Here is a 25,431-nt window from a genome sequence, read left to right on the forward strand (position 1 = left end):
TCAGAGCACCCTGTCCTGGTGATGTTGGCAGCAGCATGAGCCTGATGGATGGGCGAGGTATCCGTACCGGGGCGGCACATTTCGAATGTCAGATGTCTGTGACCAGGGGTTGTCGTTGGGTGATTTGCAAGGATGGTGGCAGGTATACGTCTCCAGATGGATCTCTTTTCACTTTCCAAGGTATCCGGTGTCGCCCTTTTTTCAAATGAGACTCGAAGAGGGGATCGATGAGTGAGACGGCCAAAGCTTCGAAGCTGCCCACGGCTGCTCAGAGCTTCTCGGAGCTCTCTAGAGCTATCGCTTGTGCTTGGTAGGATGCAGCACGCTAATATTCCAAATGATCGCCACGGGCATGTGTATAGATACAAGACCTGCTGCTGGCTGAGCTGGATGTGACAGGTGATGATGGACTCTTCTCTGCCAAGCAATGAAACAAAGGGTAATTGACTGGCAAGCGAATCGCATGCAATGGGGAAGTGTGTTGATGGGATAGAGGGCCCGGACCTAGGTCCGAACCCGACTGGACTGACGTCGGGATAGGTTTTTTTCGGCTTCACATATTCCCAGCCTCTCAGGCAGCCACGCTAAGAAGCTAAGGCTCCAAGGCTTCAGTCTGTCATCTCTCGGCCCAATTATGGACCGCGCCGATGCGTCGCCGTCCCGAACTTTCTTTCAGAGGAAGGAAAGGATTGGATAAGTATCTGGAGGGAAGGAACACGCTCTGGCCATGTGATAAGGAAGGGGCGTGTCCTCCCACTTGCTCGCAATGGCCACAGACGGCAAGGGGAGCGTAAAAGAGCACTCGAAACAGTTGGAAGGATGAAGGGGAGAATTATGATGGACTGACTGTAAGCCGGAACCAGGGAAGTATCCGTAAATGGTACCTTGGACGCGATCTGGGCAGAAGGGAGGTAACGTACGGAGTAGACAGCGCTGGAGTTCCCTACTATGGCCACGTGCTGTAGCCCACCTGTTTGAAGCCTTGTAAGGTCGAGCGAGTATCCTCCCAAAGAACCCGAGGTGGAAACCTTGGAACCTTGAGTTCCCGAACACAACTTGACTTGGGGAGATTGCCATGTACCTTATTATTTCGGAGTAGTCCAGGCTCGCCGATGAAAATCCGAGAGTGATACATCGTACGGAGTATGCTGATGAGCAATGAAAACCATTGCTTCATCCCATCCAGTACGGATTTACTGAGGTGCCCCGGCTCACTTGATGGACTCCACTCACAACGACCCAGTTCACTCACAGTGAGGTATCTGAATGAAAGAGCCCAGTGCCCGAAACTGAAAATGAAGGGTGAGGTGACCATCGAATCGACGGGAGGAAGCCGCCCGCCTGTCCATCGAACCCACGCCCTTCCCTGCTGCCTTGTGGCCTTGGGCGGGAATTCCACAAAGATCCAATGGGAAGACCCATTAGAAATCGGATAAGATGGGGCCCCTTCTCTTAGGTAATCCAGATCCATCCGAGCTTCTCCCAGATACGCACCCACCAAAGTGACCAACGTTGTGCAGTCACGCAGTGTGCACTCCCCGTCGTTCGTGGGAGCTTCCTCTTTACCTTTTCAGAGTATCCACTTTCCTTGTTTTTTCCCTCTCTTTTGGTTTTTTCCCACCTCATCTTTCTCTCTCTCTCTCTGTGGTGTCTGTCTCTCTCTCTCTCCGCCTGCATGCCCCTGGCCAACCACCAGTATTCAATCCTTCAACTCTCTTTCGTCATCCCCTTTGGCTGACATCCGTTTAGCAGCAGCTTTCTCCAACTTCCTCCAACCGCTGTCCCTGTCCATCCATCAGCCGTCATGGCTTGCTCTGTTGCACGCCCGTCACATCATTTACCTTTTTTGGTTTTCGTCGCTCTTGGTTCCTGTCCTTGTCCCGGAGGAACTGGGCAGAAAATCCATCCGACCGAACCCTTGACATCAAATTGCACCGCTGTCCGAGTAGCCGCGAACCCATGTTGGTCACCGATGTTGGTATCGGGTCCCAGGCACACCGTCCTCACGGTCCTCTGCAGTACCGGTACGGATACCCTTCAGGCCACCATCCATCCATCGGCCATCCATCAAGACACCATCGAAAGCTCATATCCACCACCACACCCCCGTACGTCATATCATGCCCATGTCTCTTCTACCAACGCGGCAATATCTCCTCCCACCCAGGCTTGGATGACTGCTCACTGGCGGTCGTTGACCGAGGGTCTTTTTGGAGTTTGTACGGATACTCCCTCCTGCAATACCCCCTGCCCACCCCATCATCTCGCGCAGTCCAACTTGGCCTGTCAGATTTTCACCCCGAAAATCTGGTTGCAAGAATTCGCCTTGTGATAGTTCACATTGACCAGCGGCATGTCGCTTTATAATTGGTCGCACTGCACATTTCTATTGCTGACCTGCTGTATTCACTATGCCCCAACCCTTTTCATCCTGGTCTCCATCTGGCGTAACAGCTCGACTTCTTGCAGATGTCAGAGCAATCCCAGGCTTTGCCACTCCTGTCGCCCTTCTTCCCGAGTTGCCAGAGGCCTGGAGGCTGCGGATACTCGAACCCTTACAAGGCAAGCCCCTTGCTCTTCTCCACGAAACATTGACAGAGAACAGAAAAAGCTATAATTGGGCATGCCAACGTCAAGCCCTACAGACCTCCAACTCACGATAGTGCTGATCGTGGCACCACACCAAACCGTCCCTAACAGAATGAGTTTTCTCGGACCTGGACAAGACATTACTGGCGGATTGAGTATCCATTCATCGTCTCGAGATGTGGCCGTGAACTGCGTTGGGATCTTCATCGGCTATGCTTTGCTACCGTCCACCAAGCATCAAGCCGAGCTCTCCGGAGAACGTCAATTGCGTCTCCCCTTGGATCAGGCTGGTCCGCGACTGTCATACCATGAATTGCGTTGCGGCTAAGGATAAGTAGCCGTCGGTTATTCCTACCTCGCGGAACACTGTCAAAACCTCAACGCAGCTCGCCGGCATGCGGCCATTATATCGGCCTGCTTGGCTCTTTCCGGTCCGGCCATATCGACTCGCATTGCAAGCCAATGAAGGCTCAGCACCACCTCGTCGCGCTCAGTTATCTCGTTGCATCTTCACATCTCGTATTCACCTTGAAAAGGCAACGACCTAGCGCCCAAAATGACCATCTACCGGTACCCGTACCTCCCTAAGGTTCAACGAGTGTGCGGGTAATCATGCACGATACACTTCGTACGGATACCCATCGTCGGCTAGATTTTCGCCAATTACCCACCCACTTCGCCAACTTCGCTGGGCTTTTGGGACCAACGTTGTCTATAGAAATCAGGGGTCCTTCCTGAACGGTTCTTAGCGCATCGCCTGGCCCCGTCTCGGTGCATCCGCGACGAACGGGGATACTAGAACCATTCAACTCGGCCAGTCAACCACAAAATCGTCTCTCCACCTACGGCCCCTCCTTCCAGTCGATTGGGATGCTGAATCGTATCATGTCTTTCCCACCCAATGGTGACGAGCGCTCTTCGAGCATGGAATCTACAGCCCTGCCGTTCTGCCGCCTAAGTTTGCATACACCCCAGCAATTTTCTAGTCGTACCCGTATCCCACGAGCATTTGTTCGTTGTTATTCCAAAGAGTAGCCGACTGCTGCGATGGCGGATCAAAGGCTGGGTCCGCTAGGCTTTTAGCAGAGCTCGCACCGGCTTGCTTATATTAATCGGATCTGACAACCAAGATACTACAGATCTAGCTCGCTTGATACGTGCGGCTCAAAAGTCAGTGCTTCGTCTAGTTGCTAAGCTGGCACGTCGTTAGCACCTGGCACCCCGGAGGCACTGCAGCCGATGGATATTCTGACTTTGTACGAATAGACAGCAAGAGTGCTACTCTATTTCTGTGTACCTCATCCGTGCCGCCGACCTCACACTAGACTGATAGAATATCGCTCAGCCTCTCTGAACTGACGACTACGTACTCTGTACACTACCAATATCGACCCCTGGAGACGTAATTTGCATGCACAGTTTTCGGACAACATGCCTGCAAGCCAGTCGCGTATTGGCGTCGATCATTACCATTCTGAATTCCAGCTTTCTGATGTTTCGGCTCCATAAACTCAAATGCACCCACGAAAGAGTTGCAGGATCTACAGGTCTCATCTCAAGCCTCTCAAGCCTCTTTTGATTAAAAGCTGTCTAAGTATCCGCATCTGCAGCGTTTCTTGGGGGCCATGTTGGCGTTCGGCAATTGCTCACCAAAGGAGCCAACTCTTGTACTTGAGCACTGATGCCCAACGAAATACAAGCGTCGCGACCTGAATGACGAAGGGTCCCCGGCTTCTTGCCATTTCCAGTTCACTAGATCTGCAACCGCCAGAGATCTACGTCTCAGCCAGACTCTTAGTATCCGCACCGCGTCTTAAATGGCAACCTGTGTTGGCTCGACCATCCTCAAGTCTCGACGGGATGGAACAAAGATGACTGGCGTGGTACGCAACGCTCAACACCTAACCCTCTGTTTCTGGGGCTCGGGGCCAAAGGGCTAGCAATGATCACGAGAGGGTGATCTATCACTAACAGCGCGTCACAGAGGGCCACTCTGAACGGCCAGTTGTGATCGGCAACACTACGCGGTGCACAGGCGGATTTTGAACCAAGTGGCGAATTGTGGTTTTTTTTTTTTTTTCGCAGAACGCCGAGGTCCATTGCTATTCCATAGGCGAGCAACCGCTGTTGATCTAACCATCGTCATCTTGAGACCGAAATGTCAAAGGATCATCAAGCTGAAGAACAACCGGGACCTGTCGACATCATAATACCAAACATATTCGTACCTAGCACGACAACAGTTGAACAGACCTAAGTTTTGACATGGAGTGTCAATGTCAGGTTTCACATACCCTGGCTGCACTGGGATATGGTTGTTACGTTGCCAGCACCATGTTCCTTCTACCTGTTCCAGGCCCCCCATTATCGCGTCTGGAATAATCGCCTGTGCGTAATGGAGTATTAGCCGCACCTGAATATCTCCGTCAGAGGCTGTGAAGAGGTAATCTGATGTAAACACTGAATAAAATATGCACAGGTGATCATCCATCTGTAAGCCTCCTTGTGATACTCTCAGATGGACTTTTGCCTGCCTGGCGAACAATGCTTAGCTGACTCAGAGGTCGCTTTTCGCAAAAATAAGACAACAATAACGGCCGTCGAGGCTACGTACCATGGCAAGTCCGACAGCTTTGTGGATCTTTTTGATGCCGGGATACGCGAGGTGTCATTCCGAATAGTGGACGAGGTCAGATGCCCGGCCACGCGAGAAAGGACATGGATACTCCCCGGGCTGCAGCTCTTGTCGAGCCGGCAAAACCTGACGTCGAATACATCTTCCACTTACTTACTGTTTAGCACAAAACTTTGTAGAGCCTACAAATATTGTTCGTACGTCTCCGGCCACTGCTGTTCGGTGCTGGGGGCTGCTTGTTTCTCCCCCAGCTTGAACGAGGAAGACGCCTTCGCACTGGAGTCTCAAGGGTGGTTGTGGCTGATTTAAGCCAGGACGATCGATTCCGACAGGGCACCTTCGGGTGATAACTGACGCTGGGTGCAACGCAGGAGACGAAAGATGTCGAGACAACACTAGACTATGCGAAGAGCAGCCTTTTATGATAGTCATAGACGCCCACACGCGGTTGACAACATATCTTGTTCCGCGAGGCTTCGAGGCAGACTGCTGCAAACTATTGAAGAGATGGTTAGTGGGCAAAGCTAACTCATTGGCAAGGCTTCTGTTGATGCGGCCGGATGTACGACCAAACGGCCAATTGCCTTGCTCGGCGTCGTAGTTGACCCCGCCAGAGATCGCACAAACACACTCCATAATGCTTGTGCAGAGGCACGTATAACGCTCGCTTACCTAGCCAAAGCCTGGCTATTTACCGCAATGGTGCTCCGCACAACTTTCAATTCGTTTACGAATTCATAGTACAAAGAGAAAGTAAATCAACGGATCCCACTCCGGGAGGGGTTCTATTGAAATCTCTATACTGCACCCTAGTGCTAGGTCCACGTACAAAATCTAGGATGATGACCTCACATGTTTTCGCTGAAAGATATCTGGCAACCTCGGCTACTCTTGGTTGCTTTAGAAATGAAGCTTTGGGGCCGCAAATCCCAGAAGATACACCGGTGGCTCGCAACGCCTCACTGACCTCGTGTAAATTGGAAATAGCACAGGGCAGTCTTCAAAGTCACCGGCAGAGACTACCTTTGTCGATAGCAGACACGACTTTCCACGATACGCCAACCTCCAAGACCTGCATCATGCTAGAAATCCAACAGTAGCACTATATGCAGGTTATGCGATCATGGTCCAAACGAGCAGCTACAAAAGAAATCAAGGTAAGGTACGGAATGGTAACCTTGTCGTCGGCAGCCGCTCGTGTGATACCCGGCTACGACTTATAACTCTTTGAGTGCTCCTTATGCCATGCACAAAATGACATCGATAGGACTGCTTCGTCGGGGAGGGCTTCTGCTATTGAATTTCAATGTGTCAGCGACACGGTGCGGTGTCAGAAAGATCGTCGCTCCGTTGAGATTAACACAATCAGTCCAAGCATGGCGGGGCTGTTCTCTCCGATGCGGGACCCGCGGTGCCAAAGCAAGATTTAATTCCCACTGGCGGCGATGGAACGATGAACCCGTGGTTTCACAGGTGCAGACTGCAGCTCGTCGAAGCAGGCAGGGCAGGGCAGGGCCCCGAACTCATTCTTCTCTCTATTTCTCCTGCCTCCAGGCCAGGCCAGACCAGGCGTCTTCGGTCCACTCCAGAGACCGTTCAGGCTTCAGCGGATTGCATCTGTCCCCCCATCGATAGGATCCCCCAATCTAAGAAAGTTCATGATTTTGGACCCGCCACGGCCTCGGACAGCGTGTCCCGCGCTGTGCTATCCATGCCACCCTGTCCCAGAAGGTCGTTTTGCATGGGAGACAGGAAAGTACCTGTGCCGTACCCTCCGATTTCGTCGCCGTGCTATCATTTATGGATTCGAACGGATATGCATCCACTGGAAAGATTTGAATTGCGGTCCTCGCGCTCGAGCCTCGCGTGGTGGAAGCAGGCGAGAAGGAAGAGAGAAGGCCATCTCCACTTGTTCTGTTCATGCCGATCCCTTGTCGCTGACTATCACTATCAACCAGGATTGGCTTATTTTCTCTTCGAAATCATCACATCATGGGGGGGTAGCCGCTAGTCGGGTCGATTGATCTTGACAGAATCGAGTTCAAGGACGATGTCAAATGTCCGTGACGTCTCGGGCCTGCTAGTGTACACCACGAGGGTTTCGGCGGGGCCGGCGACCCATTCTGATTTCTGAGCCGAGAGCCTGAAAGAGAGAGACAGAAAGAGAGACGGAGAGAGACAACATGGGCAGGATGCGGTCGGAGTCAAAGTGAAGCATGGGGGTATTGCTGGCGGGTACATTGCCATGAGCTACTGCCCAGTGCCCAGAAGCTACCGTTAGAAACCCTCACGCCAACGATAGAGGAGTGACATTCGAGGCCAAAGACTGTTTGGGATGTTTCTAACAAAAGGTACGGACACCATCTGAGCTCAATCTGCCCCTAGATCTCACGAGATTCAGAGTCTGGACTCCGGATAGTATAACCCCGTACGGATACACCTACCCAAGTCGTCAATAGCCAATACCATAATTGACAAGTGGATTCCATTCGGACTCGCCTTACCGCCTCCCCTACAGATCCACCATATATCAAGTTAACTTTACTGGCTTCCGCTCGTCTCGTGTAGACAGATGAACAGACAAGGTTGGTGCTGGTAATGGAGAGGTGTTTTGATGCTTCGCCTGCCTCCCCCTCCCCTTCTCGCCTTTTTGGACATTGCCCACTCCCTTCAAGGTTCCCTGGCCTGGGCTGGTGAGCGTGGGCTGTCGAGGTAGGTATGTACACCTGCACGTGGAGCTTGGAAGTAACTCTACTTTGAACCGTTGAAAGTTTCTGACAAGGCCGCGGCACGGATGATAGCCTGATTAGGTCTCCGGTACGAGTGGCAGTCGACCCTCACAGCACATGCCACAAGTCCCTCGTACCTTGCGCTTCCACCGGGTGCTTGTGTTAGTTCCCTGCATAGTGGAGAATTCCCGTCATTTGACAGCTGCGGCGGGTGCCAAAATGGCGTTTTCCCGACGTCCCCTTGGAATCCTTGGGATCCTTGGGATCTCGCTTGCCCTTCTTCTCTCCACTTTTCCTTCTCGAAAGAGTTCAGAGTTGAAACGGCCGAGCACTCGTTGGTGGCCTCTCCTCTCGACGGGAGTCCCTGGGCTCTGTACTCCTCACTCACGGTCCAGGGCTCAGTCCTTGACTCCTCCTAGCCAGGCTCACACAGCACACCTCGCTGCTCAGGCAGATGCTCCTTGTGGCTCCCGAATACATACCTACGAATACACTATTCGTGTGGGCTCGACCCAACTTGCCAATCACCCACCCACACCCCCTCTCCGCGATCGAAGTTTCGATAATCCTTCTCAGTGCTGCCCTGCTGGTGCTATTACCAAGGGTCACGGAACATCAAACCGATCATCGTCTGCGCCTATTCGTACCTCACCAGCGGGGTTCGATGAAGCGGGCCACCATCTCCAGCTTTGACTCTCTATCCACGCGTCCTTAACAAGCGAGCAGAAAAAAGGCACACGTCCGGCGGTCACTGTCGACTCCGGCATGACAATCAACAGCATTATGCGTATCCGTATGTACGGATACAATGAGACAACCATAGCCGAGTCTTTGACAGGCAAACAAACTGCAATGTACTTGTTGTCTGTCCAGTCATCTGTACGGAGTACATACGCATACAGAATCGCGCTTTAGCCCACACGGACCCCCATATTCGTCTCATTCTCCTCCTGCTCCTCATTATCGTATCGTCGCGATCTATTTTCGGCCTGAGCCCCAACTATTGTATATCACTGGATGTTGCGATTCCGAGCTGAGATTTCAAAATACGTCAGACTAGGAGGGATGCCCGTTTCACTCGAGAATCCGAAATGCCGCGATAATTGCACCCACGCCAACGAGGTAGCAAGAGCCTATTGCGACTCGACATTGCTTCAAGCCTGGCGTCGCAACGGACGTACTGTCTGCCGTCTGCATCTGCGGGTAGTGAAGGCCGGAGAAGGGGGCGTGTTGGAAAAGCGAGCAGCGAGCACCCCAACACATCCACGCCACACCCTGGTCCATCGCCTCTCTGATCTCCTTACCGCATCTTGACTTCATCTGCAGGATTCATGCCGCTTGCTTCCTGCCAAGTTACCTTTGCCCTGGTCTTGCCGCGTACCTACGACCAACCAAGATGAGATCGACGATGCACATCCAGACAGCCCCCCTTGCAATCCTCTTTGTAACCCGCCGTGGGCACGACGTCGCCCAATCCAGCAAGCACATCTCCTTTCGGCAGCCTTGCTCGACCAGTGGCTCTCTTTCTGTCGCGCAATGTGCCTACACCCCCTTTCTCCCCTCTGCATTAACCGTTGTCGCCGCCACCGTTGGTCATCTCGTCTGCAAGAAGCGGAACCAAACCGTCTGGCACACGGGTACGATGTTCGCGGCCACTTCGGTGAGCGTTGCGTCCACTGGCCACCCACTGAGATCGTTTGCTGACACCTCGGCGTCTCTCGCGGGATCTTGCGCGTTTCTCACGATCGCATGCAGGCTTACCACCACTCGATATAAAACGTCAGCCCTGGTCCAAGTCACTCCCTGGCAGGCTACACTGGCGCGGTTCACGATTGACTTTCCGCTCGATACGGGCACTTCAATCCAACCGTTCCTAATCGGAGCTACTGCCTCTTCAGGAAGCCGTCTCCAGCTTATGAGCAAATCACAACTGCCATCATCTTCTGCCTCGCTCCGCTTTATTAGGACATGCGCCAGATCCGGCCATCGCTATCAAAACATCACATCTCAATTCTTTGACTGGGCCGTTTCCGCTGTTTCGACATGGGTTTGCATGCGGGATCTTGATGTACTCCTCAGGTACCCAAAGAGTCACGATCCAGCATCCAGTCTCCCGTGGCGCGGGTTCGTCGATTTCCTGTGATCTTTAACCACGCCGGAGTGCGGAGGGTTTCTCATGAAAACCACATGAAAGCGACATTGACTCCAGTATTACGAGCATCAAAATCTCCTGCAGACCCAGTCCTGTCTTCGAGCTGGTGGTCCAAGATTCGACAGCAGCTCAGTACCGGCCAAACACCCCAGGACCTCATCTCGACGCGACCCATTTGCGTTGCTGCCGCCGGGTATGTCAGATCATGCTCATGTTTGTTTTCTAGCTTCATATGCAGATCCCCATTCTCGAATCCTGGCGCAGGTAAATGGCTGCTATACTCACAACCCAGGAGTGCCGCCTCACCGACCTTGGGTCGATATGCCGGGCCGCTATTCAAAGTCACATTGCAGTTGACGTATGCAGCCACCCACAATACTGATGGAGTAGAGTAGTGGCCGTCGACGTTCCGTCCTTTTGATAAGTTTCGACAGGTTGTCGTCAAAATCTCCGTCCATTGCTCCTGCTCCGAGGTGCTTTGCAGGCGTACATCTGCAGCATGTGATGAGTTGTGGCCAAACCGGGCTTTCAAAGTGCGGCCGCACTTTGCGGTTCAGTCCGTCAACCCCGATTTCTTGGGTGAAAACAAAACAGGAATGCATTGCTGCTTAGCGCTACTCAAGGATGTGTCAGGCACGGTGGCACGTCCCGAGTCCGAGGCGATAGCAGCTAGCTCACGACTCACCATGTGGCTTCAGCTCATGGGCCAGACGACATGCTCACCCCAACCACAAGTCGAAGCGAGGCCACCACTGCTACCCCGTCCGCAGTAGGATCTGAAAGACCCGACCCTTCCATGGAACCCTCACTTCATCATTTCATCAATATGCCGCCGTCTTCGATGCGCTGATACCTGGGTAGGGTGGCATTTCACCATCACTCGATCGTTCGTTCACACCGGCAAAATACGTTCATACTGGTCAGTTGATGATCTGCCGTCCCTGCAATCGGTGACTGCCCATGCAACCATAAGCCGTGTGGTTACGTCGAAGCCCAAAGATCCTGGCGCGAAGATCGTTGCCTATAAGCCTCCACCATACTGCATACAACAGGCGAATGCACCTCGCAGGATGGCGGACGGCCTTGAGATCAACTCAGGTCGGCCGATGCGAAGTTGGAACAATACGGATGCACAACAGCTGTTTCCAATCAACACTGGGTGAAAAGGCGCAACTACCATGTTGTCATCGTCTCTTCATGAGTGGCTAAGCATCCGCGAACCAGTGAAGTTGGACGGAAATTCTTCATCGCAACCACCGCCCCAGGCCCAAGCTGGCCGGTGTGCGACGCCGCATACTTTGGGCCTGGATCATCGACGTACGTAGATTCATCGAACATCTCAAGCAAGAAGCAGCACTATCGGGATGAAGCGCGGACTAGATGCGATGCACCCGGCCCTCGTCACCAGTTCCCTAGGATCTGGCTCTGACATGCCAATTAGGCTTGGCTCATGGTGCGATCGTCTGATCTGGAGATCGGTCTGCCACGCAATCCACACACACGCGCGCGCGCACCATCATCTCGCATTTTCGTCCGGCAAATAAAATGTCACGAACAATACCACTCACCCTTCGGATCGAACGGGGCTAAGGGGATATGGAGCCTGACCGGTGAGAGTGACTGCATCGGCAATAATATCGAACCCCAGCTCTCGGGCGACGGTAGCCAAACACAGGAGGCGGCGGCTCTCTTCGCGACGAAATGGTCCGACTCCTGGGGCACAACTATGGTCTATCGGCATATCGACTCCAGTCATCAGCATGCTCTGGTGCATCTCCAGCTACCAGCGTCTCGTCGGTAGTGTCAGAAGTTGGAAAAGAAATTGTCTAGCGCCCGAAGAGGTCATCAACCCCGCTTCCCGGCCATGTGGTTAACACACTCAGGGCCCTCCCGGTAAGGAGATTAGAGTGGTTGGCGAGACAGGTAGCCCCATGCTCTTCCCAAGTCTCGGCAACGAGATCAGGCCAGAAAGAGCCCGTAGTCGATTGCTCGCCCGTTGAAACAACCCCACGCCGCAAGCCAACGGAAATCTGGTACAGAAACGGCGCTATGCCCGGCCGTTGAGGTGACGTCGACTTGCGCGACTTCAAGACTGCGGACGTACGCACGGCCGGATCTCTGGCAAGACGCTTCCAACAAGAAACGGCTCATGAATCACTTCACACGAGAATGGACCGTTCCTTTACAGTGCGAAAGCCATTCTCGACTCCCGAGAAGAGATCAAACTGTACCTAGCCTTTCGGCCGAGGAACGGCAGCAGGCGTTAGATTGGAACGTCCACACTCTGAATCTTACGACCGTTGGAAAGCAGTTTCCATTCGTGGAATACAACGTTGATTTGTGTGGTTTCACCATCTCACCTGCTTGACAGGATTGCATCCTTTCGTTACCTGTTTTGCCATGTTTAGCGCCAACCGAGTGGCAATGACAACATGAAGCTCCCATTGATCTTGTTAAGCCTGCGTCTCAACAAATCGCGTCCACGGCTCTTGGTTCTGATGCAAAGGGGCGGACGAAGTTAGGCGCACTATACTCACAAGTAGACGCAGACGTTGAGATCCGATTCTACGGCAGTAATCTTCGGAACCGTCTCTTGATTTTACGTGTGACGCTGGCGACACGCTTCGTTTTTTCAGTCCCCGACCCTCTCGACAGCGCCACACTTCACATAATTCAAACTGCTGGCCGCTCCAACAGCGTGTCAGCCAGCAAACCCCGAACCTCGTTTCCTCAACCCCGGCGATTGATCGTGGTGACTGGCAATAAGTCTGGAGTATCTCGTCATACGTCGCACAACGTTACCGACAAGTTTTTGGCCGTCGCACTTCAATGGTTGGCGCCTCTCGGAATCAGACCGTGGCCATGATCCTCCCTGTTTTCTTCCCGGGTCCTTTTCTTATTGCGAACCAACGGCCAATGCTACAACGAATGAATCAAACCTGGCTGGTGCACCAATCGCGAAGGCCCTCTAGCTTACTGTGCGCCCGCTCATGATCCTCGCCGTCGTTCTAGCGCGGGCTTCAAGACAGGCTGGGATTTCACCCATAATCCATAGGGAAGTTGTAAATCTCGAGATTACTCATGTGTAGCAGCGGCACGTGTCTATCAGTACAACGAATCTTCAATTCAGTCACAGGGCAGAATATATGCCACCTGTCACGACGGGTACCGACCCCATGGGTACAGCGGTTATGTTAATATTCCGACTGCCAGTTTCTTTGGCTGATCAGAAAGAAAAGGTGCCTAGCACCAGACCAGTCTGACAATGTGCTTAGCTCCCGCTGTTCAGCCTTACGACGTTGGGGCCGTCCGCAAACCTAGACGACTTAATCTGAGCGACGTTTGCTTGCTTTTTCCTCTGAAGCTCGGTTGTCCAGATCGACCGAGGTGCGCCGTCGTATGATCACGGGAACCGTACACCTTTCATTGGGAGATTTACGGCACAATTGGATGGCTGGCGATCTACATCCAGTCTTTGGCAGGCGCAGGACCGAGGAAACGTCGTATACGAGAAACACTGCAAACAATACGTCTTGCTATCGCTTCTCGAAACCCATTCCACCGTTTCACTGAGATCTCGCTGACGCTCACCAGATGCCATTTTTGCCCTCTATTCCCGTCGCCACCGGGGAACAAATAGCTTTCCAGCCGAACACTATTGTTTGAGATCGAAGTCACAATACGAGGCAAGATCGAGCAGAATCATACAGGGCATTGCCGGATCTGGCCATCTCTGCAGGAGATCCCTTCTTGTCCCTGCTGGCGGCCCTGTATGGGTGGACTGAGACATCCGCGGGTGTTCAGGTGCTGCTGCCAATGAACTGTCAGGACACGTCTCCTCCAAGCTCTTTTTCTCGTTGCTTTTTCTCTCAACCTGAATCACCTGGTCGCGAGCCAAACCATTCTGGTCACGAACCTTCCGCTTTTACATCATGGTTGTGCCGTGTGGGAACGGCAGAAAGAAACGAATCAAGAGCCTTCGTTTTTCTGCAAAGTATGAACACTTAGCGGTTTTGGGTGATTCTATGAGACACTATTGAATGTGTTTTCCACCAACACCAATTCCCCCCACGTTGAAGTCCTTTACCATGGACCGAATTCTTTCTACTCTTTCTCGTTGGTGTCCTTTTTCTCTCACTCGCACTCGTACACACGGAATGCCTCTACCATCCTCACCTCCGTCTCCCCTGTCGTCATTCACACCCTGCGGCATTTCGCAATTCAACATCCGGCTGTTAGTGATGTTGGCGATTTCTTGCACTATTCCACTTAAGGGCAGATTGGAATTGCCAATGAGCCTGGATCGCGGTCTCGAACACAATGGTCACTGCGGCCGTGCTTAGGCACGTTCTTGATGCTGGCGATCTTCTGCCGGGGTCACTGAGCTAGTATCGCCTCAATTCCTTCCCAAAAAAATGTTTCAACCGCTCGTCAGTGACGAAGTCAGTTGTATCCGTACGAAAATACCTGGCATCGCAACCCGTTTCATCGTCCCCGCCTTACCTTATTGCCCTCCGAGACCTTGACTCATTCATCGACTGAAGGGCCCGTTCCCTTTGAACAGGAACACGACGGGTCCCACCGGCGATGAGAAGCTCGGCAGCGTGCTAGTAAAGGAAGATCCACGGCAGTTATTTATGACTTTGCGTTTTACTGCTCGACGGCTTCCGGCGGCTTGGTCCCAGCACAAGGCGGAAATCTCCGAAGCAGAAGTTATTAACAGGCATGCTTCGAAGGCGCCTTGTCTGATACGGTAGCATCTGATGGGGCTGTCAAGGCTCACTGTGACCTATCTCGTCCGCCTCGTGCTCGCCAGGACTCAGTCGTCACAGCTTCCGAGGCGCGGTGGCCGTGGGCTCTTTTTTTCCTAGCCCCGGATTTACTAGGTGACATCGTCTCAGGCACGACACTGAAGAAAGCCACGATGTGGCCTGATATTGGGTATTGCCATCTCGTACCCGAAGTCTCGACCCGATAGTCGCTTGATCAATGACCACGTTGGGTATGGCCAACGAAGAGAAGGTTTCGCGAAAAAAGAATGATCGCCATACGAAGCAACGACCGCGCCTCCGCCCTAGCCACAATTGAACCTAGCGCCTCTGGCATGTGGCAGCGAGCTGGAGGTGTTTCGTGGCCAGGAAAATCAACCAAATAGGTAGGGACTACGAGTCTGGCCTGGCTCGGACTGTTGTGGCCAAGATTGTTTGTTCGATGCGCCAGCCACAGTGCTACGTTGCCAGAGAGGCTGATTCAGGGAGAAAAGGGTCCATGAAGGGAGGGCCCTCGTAGACGTTTTGTTTGTCACGGCTCATCTGAAGCCGGAGCCGAAAGCCGGGGCCCAAAAAGCCGGTTCTCGTCTCGTTTATACGATTTGCAGAAGCACTGGGTTCATCGTCGACACGCATGTACTTCGTAGGTGGTTGTGCGACTGCGCGGCTGCTCCGCACTTTCGTCACCCAACTTGCTCTCGCTTGTTCGGTAGAGTTCCTGGAGGCTGGGGCTTGCATATGTCGGTGATGGCTTCCCTGGGTGTTGGAGGGCTGGCTATCGACTTGTGCAGCGCACACTCACCCGCTCACACGCCCCCCTCCCCCTTCGAATCCACTTCTTCACCGGTCGTCCGTCGTTGGCACGCTCCTGCGTCTCCTACCGGAGGAGGTTTCCTTCCGGGTGGCCTAGTCGCAAGAGCTGCGAAATCCCGGGTGGAGGAGGCGACTTTTGGGCCGCAGGAGCAGCGGCGGCGACGACGGCGGCGGCGCGGATCTTGGCCCTTAGCGGGTAAGTTGACGAGCAGAAGGGGGAAGGGTCGGGGGGTTTAGTGTAGGGTCCCGCATCGGATCTTGCGCATCACTGCATCGATAGACGCGGACCCCGGCCGACGGCTTCATGGGTGAGAGGGTGAGAGCCTGGAAGGGCAGAAAGGGTATTCGTAGAGAGATTGGCCAAGGATCGGCTTTCTGGTTTGTGAGATGCTGCTGATGTTGCTGCTGCTCATGTGGCCCTCAGTACCGTGTTAGACGTCGTTGCTGGGGCGGGCTGTTCCCTTTCGGTATCTCGATTCCGCATATCCTTCCACTGGTTTGACTTGGTTCATCCAAAGATCGACACAGCTCTGATCTGTGGTTTTGTAAGATTGGCGGAGGGGTCCAGATTCCCAAGATGAACACACATTCTTTTTTTTTTTTTTTTTTTTTAATTCGCAAGTGGGAAAACGGGGGAGGTGTCACAAGTGGTTAGCCAAGCATATCTTCCCCCCGGTCCCCTTTATTTTTTGGGACAGCGCCGCACGAGTACATTTCCAGATCCGGACGAAGCTTCGATTTATTGGGACGACCCTCGAGTCCCTCCAGATCGATGTTTCGAAACCTTGGCCATCATCATCACGACGCGTTCTTGAAGGGGCATGAGGGGCTGGGGTTGGTAAGGGGGTTTTGATGGTAGATATGGGGGTGGGAGAGGGCGTTATTCATTTGGGGGCCCTTGGCCCCCTTCCTCCAGGCTTCCCCTGCTCTCTGTCTCTCGGATGGGACTACCAATGGAAGGATCTGAAGGGGTTCATTCTTGCGTGTATGTATTCTTGATTTTCTTTCTGGGAAGTGGTCTTGGATTTCTGGAGAGATGGATGAGACACGGGTTGCTTGCCGTATTCGTGGGGTGTTTGCTTATTCTACGGGAAAGAGAGGACTGTAGGTAAGTAGGTCATAGGGCCTCGTCCGTTTTTTTTTTTTTTTTTTTTTTTAATGTTTCGTGCTTTTTTTTCCTTTCAGGGGTTTGAGAAAGGATTTCGATGTACCTTACGCAGTATACGCAGTAGTACTAGGTAGTTTAAGGTCGTTGTTGCTTTTTCTTAGACGGGTTGGTGATGTGCGCCGCCCTGTGCCTCCTTAGTCAAGTCTGACAAGTCAAACTTCTTTTTGGTCCTGACAGGACGCAGTGCAGCCAGTGGGTCTTTTCCCCCTACCATGCCTTTCTTTATTTATTTTTTTTCTGGCTTTACGCAATAGGTACATCCAACCCCCTTTTTTCCCGGGCGATGAAGGCCGAGATGATTGCACCGACCGATCGCCCGGCGGCGCAAACACGGGGGGCGGTACCTAGCTCACAGGAACGAAGCCGGGGGGTGCGGCTGGCTGGCAGTTGGGGCGGGCGGGCGAGCCACGAGCCTAGGTTCTATCCGTACCGTTGTCTGGCATGTGGTGAGGTGTCGTTCTCTTATAATTTTGGTTTTATTTTGTTCTTTCTTTAGTTTTTTCTAGGTGTAACTGTTGGTGGGCTAGGCAGGTAAGGCGGGGCGGCCGGGGGTCGGTCCTGGGAGGGGTTCGGTGATGCGCTTTTCCTTGAGTTTGCCCTTGTCCGCTTGTTCATGTGAAGCTACGCTAGATGATGCGGGCTGAGGACGGTTGCGTCGATCGACGATCCTTGCCTGGGAGGTCTCGAGGGGGGAGGGTGGGAAAGAGGAAAAGAGGAACTGTTACTGGCTGGTTGGTTTGGAAAACTTGGGATATTTCGTGCCATTGCTGTGGACGTGATGGGCGGGAGAGAGAGGGGGGGGGGAGTGAGTGGACATGCGGGAAGTTTTTTCTTTGGTTCGACCGAGTTGCGGTTGCCGTAGGATGGAGGGGGGTTACAAGGTGTTACTAGGGCTGGCTCGGCATAATTCCTTTTTCCCAGCTTTTCCCATGGATGATGGGTGCTGCAGCCTGCGGGTTTTTGTGGATGTTGTATAAGAAGCGTTCAGACGTTTCTTGAGAGGTGAGAGAGGTGAGTGTGTGGAGTCCGTGGGATGCAAAGGGCTTGCTTTGGATATTTGCTTTTTTTTACTATTTGGGTATAGACGCCGCTGCGGAAGGACGGTAGGCGGAGGTGAGGGAGAGTGGGGATTTCGTCTTTGTCCGAGGGGGTGTGTGTTGTGCAGCGTTGAGATGTAGTAGATGATTTGGATACAGAGAGAAAGGGACACTGTTGAGCTTCATTCCTTTCTCTGAAAGCATCTCAAGAATCATGAATGGAAGCATGTTGGTCGAAACCTGCGATTTGGGAATATAAGAGTTAATGGGAGTGTGGGTTTGGATTACCCATCTACTAAGCTAGTATCGACGAGATCTGTCTACCCACCCTGGCGTCGTGCCTGTACTTCATTCTGACAGGCTGCTGCTCTGCTCTGCTCCACCGGTGCGATGCCGAATGCGATGCGCGCAAGGCACGCACGGGGAGGAGTTGTCCCGGCAGGCGGAAAGAACAATAAAGAGGGGAAGTTGAGGTGCTGCGCGGGCTCGGGGACCGGCCGATGGTAACTCGGTGTGAGACTTGCAGGTTCAGGGACCGGGGACCGGGCGGGGGTATCGGGGAGAGAGAGCCGTGGCACGGTCACGGCGCTGCGCTGCGCTCAGGGAGAGGTTCCAGTGTGGCGTGGGCGCGCGGCAGATCTTCGGTCAGCTCGAGAGCACAGAAGGAGAGGTGGCGGCCGGAGATACCGGGTGCCGAGAAGTTGTTCCACGGCATAATTAAAGGATCTGGTACTGAGGAATGTTGAAAACGCTGGTAGACTAGAGAGCTAGTGTCGTTGGATGTAGGGAAGAACGTTTGTTAAAGGAGGGCCGGTGCGAGGCGCGCCGGGAGGGCGGCGGTCCGGCTTGGCCCCCGCCTGCTTTTTGGGAGGGTCCGTGGTCTGGACCTGTCTCTTTGAGGTGTGTCATGCGGGCTTGTTGGCAGCGGCAGACAGAGACTCAGAGACTCGGAGACTCAGACAGCGCCAGCAGCCCTGCTGAGATGGAATGACGGAGGTCTGGAGTCTCTGAGTCCCCTTTTTCTGGAGGGGATCATCGAGAGCTGCAAGCTTGAGCTGTGGCACATGTACTTTGTAGCCTAGTTATATACGTACGGATACATTACCTTGATCACGCATCTGGTAGGGAGCGATGGCGGGTATTACCTATTGCAGGCAAGGGAGGTAAAGCGGGATCTCTGGCGCTGACGTAGGAATCAGAATGGAGGCCGGGGGTCGTTCAGCATATACTTGCTTTTTCCCGACTTTTGGTTTCGTTTCCTGATCCCACAACCCTATGCACGAAATGGATAAGATGAGCAACAGGGTAGCTAGTTAGGGGATAGATAGAAAGAAAACGGGCACGACGGGGAAAGCTGGCTTGTGGGAGCCTCTCTAAGCCGAGACAACAAAACAAGAGATGATGATCGAGGTGAAGATCTTGTGATGGAACTGGTTAGAGCCTCGTCGGCGCAGCCTTTTTTGTCTTGAATTCTTGATAGGGTTGGGTGTCTTTGCGTATCCAAGGTACGCGGTCTCTAATTTCAGACAATCAGCTCCCAAGACGTTTTGTTTCTGAAGCCGCATTCAGAATTGACCTGCCTATCGCGGTATGGAGGGCGACGGATGGTTATCGACCTCGACTCCGTTTTGGGATATGAGATGTGCAACAGGGAGGCTTTAGTCCGAAGGGCTTAGCGTTTTGTAGTTGAATAGTCAGGGCACATAAGGGTAGAGGCAAGCACGGCAAGTGAGGATAGGGCTGAGAAAGTTGTGGGCTTCTTTGTGTGCCTGAGTAAGCGTTGCCATAACGTCTTTTCTTTTCCTGTCCATCTCTCTTACCTGACTTCGGACTAGGTTCGGCTCTTGCGAGAGCTTGGCCTTGACTTTGATGGGGGTCTAGCGTGGACTGGGTACGCGAGAGGTTTCCAAAACTGGATAATGGGATTCCTTTGGGAGGAATCGAAGGATGATGGAGGTTGCCTAAGAACTAGTCATGATAGTCCTTGCAAGGGAGAAGCAAAGGGATGGGTACTGTGGGAGGAGCTCCTAGCAGAGCGGGGGAGCCAAGAGTGGCTGTTTTCAGGTGGCGCATTGCGGGCTTAGCGTTACATATTCTAGAAACTCGATCCCATGGATATAGAGGCGTCCGAAGCGTTTATGAGATGTGATGGTTGAAGTATGGAAGCTAAGAAGATGCGGAAGGAAGGGAAGAATGATTAAGATATGGTTACAGTGGCTCTGTGGAAACCGGCTAGATGCGGTAGATGGCGAATATGGTGGGGGGCGTTGAAGGCAGGGAATATTGAAAGAAATGCTCGGTAATTGGATATATCCAAGTCAACAAGGTACCTGTTGTAACTTTGCTAGTTGGTATACGTTGAGTGGGACTTTGGTAGAGGAATCGAGACATGTGGCTTGATGGTGGAATTGACGTGTCAAGGAGGCAGAGTCACAACACGTGGTATACTGACAACGCCTTGAACTCTCTCTTATCTGATGTGATCTGGATGTATCACGTGAACTTGAGTAGATTGAGCGGATTTGACCATAGTTGCAGTGAAGTTCTGGTCTACATGAATCATGATTATCGTGTAGAAGCTATGAAACTTCAAGTCGTGTGGGGTGCATTATCCTAGGCGCCAAGTGAAAACTCTTGTCGAAAAATGAGGGCAGTTCTTGCATAACCTAATGCAAGATGTCCCGGTAATGAAAAGCTAGAGTTCATGATTCAATGTAGTGCTTATCAACTTGAGCAGGCTATAGGAGTGATATGATTGTCCTGCTATCTTGACAATCTGTCAGAAATAGTCTCTGAACCGCTTTGTTTATATAGAAACTAAACATCTTGATTTAGTATCACGTTAAAATATTTGACATTGGCTTGCAAATCAAGTTCCACACCTTAGCGAAACGCACTTTCGGTCTCTCAAGCAGCCGGTCAAGTGTGGCCATGGCCACGGCCGACCATTCGCACGGCCTGTGCTAAATCTCCTCCAGCAGCCAATCCTCGAGCAGCCCCTCTTCGAAAAATGATGCAGGACGTGATGCAGAAAAGCATCTCCTGAGGAAGATGTCCGCACTCTGCTGTGAATAAAGTCAGCTGGTGCTTGAATCAATATCAGACATCGGTTCGCAGGGTGTTGCACCGGTCGGGGATGGTGTTGAGATGGCAGTGCCAGAAAGCAACATCCCGAGGAGCTGGGATATCAGGGCATCAGTATCAGTCCGGCGGCACAAATGAGACAAAGACTGGAGGCAACACTTACTACAGGAGTGGGTCTCATGGTGTTAATCTGGCGGAAAGGACCGAGGAGTTTGACGTTGAGAGGTGAACGGCTATCTGGCTTCGTGAAAGGGATTATGCCTTCGGTTCTTGATAGTGTGTGGTTGAATGAAGCTGCCTTTCTTGTGTACCCCGCCAAGTCTAGGTTGATAGAATATAAGTAGAAGGAAGACAATCATTCCGTAACGTCTCGAATCTCGCTCGACATTTATATCTAGGACCGCTAAAGTGAGTTTGGCTCCAACCTTCTCAAAAAGACTTTGGAGTACTTGGCATCGATCCGTGGTATTGTTGATTACGGGAACTTCCCGGGAATGCTCGTGGTTCATCCTGCCGCTAAGCCGGGTGCTTACCCTGCAGTAGCAGCACCCAAGATGAAGTCAGTTGCCCGGCTGGAGAGGAGGTTGGCTAACCAATCGCACTGCATTTCTCTTTAGATAACTAAGGATTGCGTACAACGATGGCCTCAGAATTCGTAACATGGAGTATGTTCTTTGGGGAGAAGAGGGCTGTGTTCCTTTCTGAGAGACACTCTGTTTGGTTGTGTTCCACTTTCGGGCGACTAAATTGCGGCTCACCATCATAGCCTACATGCACCGCGGGAGATGAAATATCGTCAGGCCATTGTTGTATACGTATTGCGCGCTTGGAACCAATACCGATGACATTGCATGAAACTCGAGAAATGCTCAGCGATACGTTGAAGAAAACGGCCCTGAAGCTTGGTCTCATTTATAATTTCAGTTTTGATTGGGCTCGTGGATGGCCTACGGACAAGATGTTCTTCGAATCTGGCCGTACTTTACCTCACCAGTATTGTGTAGACCGTGTAACAGGTCTGCTCGCGGGATACCCTCCGTCTTAGATGGAGGTGGACGGCCAGGACAAAATAGACGTTGACCATCTTGCCATCAAGATTGAGATTAGTACACCGTGATGAAGAGACTGTTCAGGTAGAATTATTTTGGCGTCAACACCAAAATTATAATGAGCTTGAAGTCCGTGTTGATGATGTAAGGATCCAAAGATTTGAATTGATCTACTTCATTCCATGCTTCATGATGTAGCACATGGTCAAAATCCCTTGTCCGGACTATTAGAACCAAGGAGAGAGATCACGGATCGCTATACGCGAGACATGAAAGAGTATGTTAAGCTCAGAGATGCCACACGAATCGGGCATAAGCCTAGATGGTAGGGAGGTTGAAGTTGAATTTGAATTTGAAATTTGAATTTGAAGTTGCAGTCAAGTTTAGTAGTCTATGGGGATGTAACGTACCCAATGAGGGGAATTCCCGCTGCTACCAATCTTACCAAACCTACTCGGTCAAATGTTGCTTACAAGTATGATCATGAAGTGACACCTTGGAAAGGGTGTTTCTCATGCTATGGTTCGGAATTACGATCGGACCTCTTCAAGGCCATCCTGTCCAATTCTTCGTCATGACGTTAGCGGCTTTGTGGCTGCGGGCCAGCTTCGGCATTCTTGCCCGCTTACGGCCGAACACGCATGTGATATGTCCGCTTACGTCCGTCTCCAGAAGTCAACTTCACCTCAGCACCAGGACGGCCCATCTGGCTCATCCGCTGCTTCCCCTTCCACCCCAAGTCTGCCTGCAATCGCCATAGGCCCGAGACGTTTGAACCGTAATCAACTGTTCAGACATGGAGCGACAAACCCGTCGACGGCGCAGACCCGCTCTGTCATGCCTAGAATGCAGACGCCGAAAGATCAAGTGTGATCGCGACGAGCCATGTGGGCATTGTACTGCATCAAAACTCCGTTGCACCTACCGAGTATTCGGAAGTGAACCGGCAACTCGGCCAACGGTGCAACAAGCTGTTCAGCCAATGCAGTCAATTCACATGATATCGCCCCTGTCACAGGCTCCCACTGTTGTTCCGGCACATGAGTCCACAAACGATGCCAATGCCATCTCTGAGCCTGGACCGGCGCATTCTCGTCGTCGCGAGGCCAGTATTGGCGATGATGTCAGTGAAGAGGTCGTCGTATCTGGAAACATGGCTCAAGCTTCAGCTGCCGAGCCCGCTCTCAGAGATCTCCTACACCGCGTCCAGAGATTGGAAGAAGTTCAAGTATCTGCTGTTACGGCACGACGAAGCCGATCCGAAGTTCCCCAGCAAATGATGGGGAAGGATACAGATTCACGCGTAGTGTTGAAGAAGTCAAGAGTCTGGCGATGGAGTGATTGGATGGGTGAAGCTTCCGAAGTATGTTCTTTGGCTGTGATGGTTGCTAGCAAGGTGCCCACAGCTAACATTTGAACAGTTTGACAGATTATTGGACTGCTATACAAGTTACGTCAAGGCTGCTGCAAATGAGAGCCATACTCCATTTCCAGATGCCGAAACTGAGGCCATGGCTATAGAGGCCGGAACCTTACTACGGAACTGCAAAGACCTAGCGAGGAGCATCAAAAGTTGGCGACCCAGCAGAAGCTTTGGCAACTCTGGAGTCAACCTGGCGGCGCCATCTCGTGAGGTAGCCGATACAATGGTAGATCATTACCTGGATTCATTCGAATCAACCTACCGCATATTACACAAGCCTACCTTCAAGGCGGAATATCAGCGGTTTTGGGATGACCCAGCTAGCGTCAAAACCGATTCGCGCCTCAAGATACTTCTCGTCATCGCGATTGGGTCAAGCTTACATGACACTGAATTAGTCGAGCCAGGATTTAAACGCCTGGCTCATCAGTGGATTTACGCTGCCCAGGCTTGGCTTTCCGGGCCCCTGGAAAAGGATCGATTGGGTATCAACGGCGTCCAGATTCACTGCTTGACCATCTTTGCACGGCATATATTATCGATTGGAGGCGATCTGGTATGGATTTCCACAGGAACACTTATCCATACAGCCATGCAGATCGGCTTGCACCGTGATCCAAGCCATTTATCGTCAATGTCGACGTTGCAAGCAGAGATCCGAAGAAGAATCTGGTCGACCATCTTGGAGTTAGTAATTCAGTCATCCTTAGATGCGGCAATGCCTCCCAGGATCTCTTTCGATGAGTTTGATACTCAACCGCCTGCAAACATCAATGACGACGAACTAGAAGAGTCGCGAACGGAGCTAAGATCACATCCGAGGAGCACTTACACGGATATGTCGCTACATCTTCAGCTCAGAGACTCTCTCTTGAGCCGGCTTCGAGTTGTTCAGTTGCTCAATGGGATACACCATGAGTTGTCTTATCACGTCGCACTGGAGCTGAGCTCGGAGATCACTCATGCCTGCAGGACCAACATCCACTTCGTAAGGCAGCACGAACGATCCGGAGTCTCTGTTTTCCACCAAAACTTACTCGATTTTCTCGTGCGTCGCTTCCTGATTCCCTTGCACTGCCCGTTCGCGAGCCAGGCACAGACAAACCCCCTGTTCCAGTACTCGACGAAGGCGACACTTGACGCCACAATCACGATCCTGTCACCTGTGCCGGACGACAAGTTCTCTCGTCTATTCAAAATCGCGGGAGGCATGTTCCGCGAAGGCTACAGGTACGCACTTGCTACCGTAAGCCACGAGTACATCGCTCAAGCAGAGACGCAGCATCGTGATGGAACGCTGCAACGCAACGTCCAACAGAGAGAATTTCTGAAGAAAACAATGATGGAGTTGATAGAGATAGCGGCAGAAAGAGTAAGGTACGGAGGCGAGACAAATATCAAAGGTCACATGTTTCTCAAAATGATTGTGGCACAAATAGAAGCCATGGAAATGGGTATCCCAGGAGATTTGGAGATTGCGAAGAGCGCGAAGGAAAGTCTAGAATACTGCCACACCTTGCTCGAGGGTCAAGCAAGCACTGTGACGCCATGCTCAACGGCCGATGCAGATTTTGCATCCTCTGGGCTTGACCACGAACAGGGAGGCTTTGGATTTGACTGGGACTTTGACTTTTTTCTACCCGAAGGAGATTTTTAAAGTTCATTCAATTTGAAAGTTGAAAAGAAATCTCCGCAAAATTCGATTGAAAAGTCTGATTACTATTTCAATTTTCTTTGCAGCTACAGTTTGACTAGTGACTGAACGTTCCTGCTACTTGGCACAGCCGTTTGACAGTCCCCATATCGGACCTTGGCCTTTGACCGAGAGTATCTACAGCTCGATCCATCGGCATTAGCTGACTTGTTGTCAAAGAAAGGGCGTTCGCAGTGGTTCGGCCGAGGCGGCTAAGACACGGACATAACAGCTCATTCATACGAGTGTGACTCCTCGCCACCTTGATTGATTAAAGTACTTAAGTGTGG

General features: G+C 52.1%; 7 protein-coding genes across 7 annotated transcripts, besides 1 other annotated feature; 3 read left to right on the top strand and 4 right to left on the bottom strand.

Moving 5' to 3' along the window:
• Positions 1-4,168: 4,168 nt before the first annotated feature.
• On the bottom strand, positions 4,169-5,656 carry CPAR01_03871 (uncharacterized protein; the record flags this gene model as incomplete). Its single annotated transcript, XM_060488157.1, has 4 exons — positions 4,169-4,347; positions 4,397-4,464; positions 4,818-5,123; positions 5,382-5,656. 4 exons carry the CDS (start codon positions 5,654-5,656, stop codon positions 4,169-4,171), a joined length of 828 nt encoding a protein of 275 aa, XP_060352363.1.
• A 2,516-nt stretch (positions 5,657-8,172) lies between these two features.
• Positions 8,173-8,646, top strand: CPAR01_03872 (uncharacterized protein; the record flags this gene model as incomplete). The annotated part of the gene is made up of 1 exon (XM_060488158.1): positions 8,173-8,646. The coding sequence occupies one exon, from the start codon at positions 8,173-8,175 to the stop codon at positions 8,644-8,646; it is 474 nt and encodes a 157-aa protein (XP_060352364.1).
• Positions 8,647-9,349: 703 nt separating this feature from the next.
• Positions 9,350-10,096, top strand: CPAR01_03873 (uncharacterized protein; the record flags this gene model as incomplete). The annotated part of the gene is made up of 1 exon (XM_060488159.1): positions 9,350-10,096. The coding sequence occupies one exon, from the start codon at positions 9,350-9,352 to the stop codon at positions 10,094-10,096; it is 747 nt and encodes a 248-aa protein (XP_060352365.1).
• A 31-nt stretch (positions 10,097-10,127) lies between these two features.
• Positions 10,128-10,707, bottom strand: CPAR01_03874 (uncharacterized protein; the record flags this gene model as incomplete). Its single annotated transcript, XM_060488160.1, has 2 exons — positions 10,128-10,568; positions 10,651-10,707. 2 exons carry the CDS (start codon positions 10,705-10,707, stop codon positions 10,128-10,130), a joined length of 498 nt encoding a protein of 165 aa, XP_060352366.1.
• Positions 10,708-10,997: 290 nt separating this feature from the next.
• Positions 10,998-11,075: a sequence feature (Short protein (CPAR01_03875, KAK1543242.1) was converted to a misc_feature.).
• Positions 11,076-15,751: 4,676 nt separating this feature from the next.
• CPAR01_03876 (uncharacterized protein) lies at positions 15,752-18,607 on the bottom strand (the record flags this gene model as incomplete). The annotated part of the gene is made up of 2 exons (XM_060488161.1): positions 15,752-15,875; positions 18,477-18,607. 2 exons carry the CDS (start codon positions 18,605-18,607, stop codon positions 15,752-15,754), a joined length of 255 nt encoding a protein of 84 aa, XP_060352367.1.
• A 44-nt stretch (positions 18,608-18,651) lies between these two features.
• Positions 18,652-18,801, bottom strand: CPAR01_03877 (uncharacterized protein; the record flags this gene model as incomplete). Its single annotated transcript, XM_060488162.1, has 1 exon — positions 18,652-18,801. The coding sequence occupies one exon, from the start codon at positions 18,799-18,801 to the stop codon at positions 18,652-18,654; it is 150 nt and encodes a 49-aa protein (XP_060352368.1).
• Positions 18,802-23,022: 4,221 nt separating this feature from the next.
• CPAR01_03878 (uncharacterized protein) lies at positions 23,023-25,105 on the top strand (the record flags this gene model as incomplete). The annotated part of the gene is made up of 2 exons (XM_060488163.1): positions 23,023-23,388; positions 23,447-25,105. 2 exons carry the CDS (start codon positions 23,023-23,025, stop codon positions 25,103-25,105), a joined length of 2,025 nt encoding a protein of 674 aa, XP_060352369.1.
• Between the last annotated feature and the right edge of the window lie 326 nt (positions 25,106-25,431).

Source organism: Colletotrichum paranaense (assembly GCF_030867605.1).
Source record: "Colletotrichum paranaense strain IMI 384185 chromosome Unknown Scaffold_3.1, whole genome shotgun sequence".
In the NCBI taxonomy this organism is placed as follows: Eukaryota; Fungi; Ascomycota; class Sordariomycetes; order Glomerellales; family Glomerellaceae; genus Colletotrichum; species Colletotrichum paranaense.